The sequence below is a fragment of the Trachemys scripta genome, chromosome 3, assembly GCF_013100865.1.
Source record: "Trachemys scripta elegans isolate TJP31775 chromosome 3, CAS_Tse_1.0, whole genome shotgun sequence".
Taxonomy (NCBI): Eukaryota; Metazoa; Chordata; order Testudines; family Emydidae; genus Trachemys; species Trachemys scripta.
In genome coordinates, this window is record NC_048300.1 from 78,455,715 (window position 1) to 78,460,454 (window position 4,740).

At 42.8% G+C, this 4,740-nt stretch overlaps 1 protein-coding gene across 10 annotated transcripts in view; it reads right to left on the minus strand.

Annotated features, from left to right (window-relative positions):
- TTC13 (tetratricopeptide repeat domain 13) overlaps positions 1-4,603 on the minus strand; it is a 64,387-nt gene extending 59,784 nt beyond the window's left edge. For 2 of the 10 annotated variants that reach the window (XR_004645066.1, XR_004645063.1), the window contains exon 1: positions 4,337-4,603. Coding sequence is in view for 5 of the 10 variants with exons in the window: in XM_034765146.1 (XP_034621037.1) it covers positions 4,337-4,577 (241 nt within the window). In the remaining 5 variants the exon portion in view is untranslated. The remainder of the gene's footprint in view (positions 1-4,336) is intronic. The other 8 variants (XR_004645064.1, XM_034765146.1, XR_004645067.1 and 5 more) reach the window with 7 other exon arrangements.
- Positions 4,604-4,740: the final 137 nt, after the last annotated feature.

Genomic DNA, 4,740 nt, shown 5'->3' on the forward strand with positions numbered 1-4,740 from the left:
CTGGATGGGGAGAAAACCAGGAGATGAGGAGGGGGGGGGAATGTGAGGAGGAAGAAGTGTGAAAGTGATTGGGAAAAGCAGTGCATGTCAGTTTGAGACTATTTGGTCCCTCATTCTTTGAGCCAGCACATTCAGGTCCTAGGGAGAATCACTGGATGGGTCTATGTCCAGCCTTCAGATGGAGGAAAGGTGTCTGGTATGCTGGCCAGCAAACAGTGGGGTAAAGACTGGAAAGGGATAGATGAGAAAGATTAAGGAAACAAGAGTAGAAAGAATGGTAAAAATAAGGGATGGGACACAAACACATGAAAAAGTAGCAGTTAAGATATTACAGTGAAAGGCACTATAGAAAGTTTAACATGAATAAAAATCCAAATATGGAATCCACCCAGAAAGAGTATGTAAATGGGGTGGGGAAGTGGGGAAGAGCAAAGGGAAGAAAAAAAATAATACATTGCGTAATTGTAGAAATCAAAATAGAATCTGAGGCATTACAGAGTTTAATGACTACAGTTAACTGGACTGACAGATACAAGAAACTAAAATAAAAATAATCTTCACCAGTTTGAAATATTGAAGAAGGCAAAAGACTTCTACCACATGTGCAAGAAACAATATTAACCCTTTGCTTATCTACTGCAAATAGCAAAGTTTCAACAAACATTTATCAGTGGAAAGGCAAAAAACTCTGTAAGAGCCTTCTTGTTTCAATTTTGTTAAGCTGTTGCTCCTCCTCTTTACTATTGTAGGAAACATCTTACTTGTGTGTCCTGATTATAAAACCCAAACAAAAATGGTATAACCAGGTAATTCAGAGAGAGAGAGAGATCAACAGAACAAAAAGCAACACAGTCTATTTATAAAATACAAGTTGGAACAGCAACTAAAAATTAGTCACTGCAAGTAGAAAATGAAGTTATAGTTCTAAATGAACCATAAACGAAACTTGGGGGGAGGATTCTCATAACAGGAATTATACTGTTTGAGGAGCCCAAGATTCACAGATTTTAAGACCAGAAGGGACTACAATGATCACCTAGTGTGACCTTCTGCCTAATGCAGGATATAAATTTTCATCCAGTAATTCCTGCAATGTGCCTAATCTGCATAAAGAATCAAGGTGAAGGGGTGGAGTGCCGTGCCATTACATTAGAAGTATTTACTATGCCAGTGAGCTACAATTCAACTACTAGGTGTTTAATGATTAAGTTCTTTGCGTAAGGATACAAGGAAAAAATTAGAGTGGACTATCTGTTACAAATCACAGGATAGAGAGGACATTTAAAAAGATATCCTGGACCAATTTACAAGATTCTCAAAACTCTTAAGATTAAATCTATTTATGGAGGGATTTCACTACCCATAAATCTTTAGGTTAATAAATACTGTCAAACTTGCATCAAATTGTTTCCTAGGTTACGCAGAAGACAACTTTATGAACCACAAAGTAGAGAATCCAACCAAAGGAGAAGCCATACTGGATCTACAATATAGACAGGAACTGACTGAGCATGACAGCAGTAGGGAAGTTTGAGAAAACCAAATCCTCTTAGCCAAAAGGAGAGTTTTTCCAATTATTGATTCATTTAACCAGAACTGAAAGATTTGTAAACAGCTGAGAATGGATTGGTGTGCCACTGGTTTTAAAACTAGCACAGATATTGTTCATAGTTAAATCAATAAGGAGTCGCTGTATGATCAATGCAGTCATAAGGAAGGAAAACTTTCAACTTAATGTTAATGTACCTGCTATTATTAGTTCAACTAATCATGAACTACCATTTTACATGTTTTATTTTGCATAGCATCTTTCATACAAGCTGTAGCCCAACCAGTACATCGAAATTTACATCTTTCAACCATCTCTCCATTGGAGAATCCTAACTCAGCCTGTCATACAAGTACCTATTTCATTATGAACATAAGAAACAGCAGGTCACTGGAATGGATAAGCTATGTTATATTTATTAGGATGCAACCTGTAAACATATAAAAGTACCAGACTTGCTTTGCCTGCAAGCTACATGGAACAAACAAACAGTGCTAAGAATTTTGTGTTTTATACTCCTTGAAGTGGGGACCAATTTTGTATTGTGTTTTTACAGCACCTAGCAAAATGGGGACGTGGTCCCTGACTAAGGCTCCTAGGTGCTACAGTAATACAAACAACTAACCCAGGGGTAGGCAACCTATGGCACCTGTGCCAAAGGCAGCATGCAAGCTGATTTTCAGTGGCTCTCACATTGCCCGGGTCCTGGCCACCGGTCTGGGGGGCTCTGCATTTTAATTTAATTTTAAATGAAGCTTCTTAAACATTTTGAAACCTTATTAACTTTACATACAACAATAGTTTAGTTATATATTATAGACTTATAGAAAGAGACCTTCTAAAAAAGTTAAAATGTATTACTGGCACACGAAACCATAAATTAGAGTGAATAAATGAAGACTTGGCCCACCACTTCTGAAAGGTTGCTGACCCCTGAACTAATCATTTCCATTTGCTATAAGGTGGATGCTTTACATAAACAATTTAAAGGGCAGCAGTCTTAAGAGCAGAGCCAAATATATTTCCATATCCAAATATATATATTTGCACATAAAGACAAAAATATTTTTTCACAAGTCTTTGCTAAACTTGTTTTAAACTTCTCTAAATAACCTTAGTAGGATATGCCAATACACACAGCACAAAACAACAACAACACTGGAAACTATGGAAGTCACAAGCTAGAGTTACATAAATAACTCTGGCAGTTTCTTTATTACATTGGATTTTTTTTTCTATTTTTCATATTTCTATATTCATTTGGTTTTGTTCACATGTATTGCCTGTAAGTGATGTGCATTATATCTAAGTCACAAAGGATGAACAAATACATGCTTATGATCAAATGTTATACTGAATGTCCTACAAAGACTTAAGTGTATGCAGAACTTTAGTCCCACTGATGGCTTCTCATGTGAGTAAAGTTATGCACATGCTTAAACCTTTGCAAGATTAGGCAGATTCTTTATTAACAAACAAAACAAACAGTACTAGTGAAACATTAACTTTACCAGCAAGACAACTTTTTTTTTTTTTTTTAAACTGAACCCTATTCAACACACTAACAAATAAGGAGCTGGCAAGTCTCCATACCACCAAATACACAATTCAGGCTTGCACAGGCTCTGTATTTGCACTTTGCAAACCTGCCAGTTCTCTTTTCATTCATTTTGGATTAGAACCAACGACATCAGTCAAGAGGACTCACACTTTCTGTTGGCCTTTTGAAAACTGAAAACTTTTTTCTTCATGTTAGCTTATTGCAACAGCCAAAGTCATGATTTGGTACCATCATTGATAATTTTTAATGTACTCTACAACTCTAAAGTGTTTGTCGGGAATACGGTTTATACAAAAGATGCTGTAACAATAAGTTACGTTGAACATTTAAATCTTGATTATCTGAAGCTAAGTTATCCAAAAAACAGGGCTATATCACCAGCATTTCTTATAATTAAAGGACCAGAGCCTACAAATTGCTTCATGTTCATGGACTTGTGCCCAAATTAAGCCCTGCGATGTTTGCCCATGCAAAGCAGCCGAGAGGACCTGAGCCAAAATTCTCTCGTCTATCTGAAATTGATCAGTGTCCCTATGACGAGATCACTCTGTGCTTTGTTTTTCCTGTTTTACTTTCAGTCACCTCCAGGGTCATCCCAGCCCCACAAAGCACAGAAAAGAAGTGAATTTCACTAGAAATGCCTCTATCACTCACACCCCTTCCTTCTCCAAGATACAGTCAAAGGAGGGAAGAAGTCCACATCATCCCACTGCCTTCAGGTGACAGGTACCTAACGAAGGTATTGACCATTCACCTCACCTCAGAGGCTTGCCAGGCTCATGGCACCGCGGAGACAGGGGGATGACAGAGAGACCAAGGCTGGCCAAGCAAAACAGGGCAAGCCCACTGCTCGTAGGGTAAGTAGCTATGGGACCCATCACGGGGCTGGGAGAAAGGACCCCGCGGCGGAGGGCAGCAAGGAATGATTGGTGGCCACCACCTCCCGAGAGCCACGGACAAGGAAGAACACTCCGCGCGCACCCTACGCGCACTCATGCCCCAGGACACGCCGCGCGCGCGCCTCCCACCGCCACGCCCGGTAACACGCCGCGCGCCTCCCACGCGCACTCACGCCCGGTGACACGCCGCCCCTACATAGAGGGGTCCCAGGACAAGGGGGAACCTCTTCTATGCACCACTTCTTGCCGCCGCCTCCACTGGCCCTTGCCCGGCGGCTCCCCCAGCAGGCAGCGGGGCAGGACGTGGCGCTGCCCGACCCGACTTACCGCACTCGGCCGAGTATTGTTCCCCCCAGTCCGGCGCCTGGGGGCAGCCCCCAGCCTGGCCCTGCCGCGGCTGCCGGTGCAGCTCCTGCTTGAGCAACGACAGGGCCGGGTACTGCTCGGTCAGGGCCAGCGCCGCCCGGGCCGCCCCCAGCAGCAGCAGCTCGAGCAGTCCCAGCGCAACGGCGCCCCAGCAACAGCGGCAGCAGGTCCCGGTGGCAGATGCCATCTTCTCAGCGCGCATGCGTGCGCCTCCCCCTTTGCATGTTCAAGGTGGTTCCTTTCTGCCGCGCCCCCCACAGCGACAGGTCGGGGGAAGCTGCGGCCTCGCTCCCTCATGGGACTTGTAGTTTCCGGCCGTTGCATCCCCTGAACGAGCATAGTCTGGAAACTACAACTCCCATGAT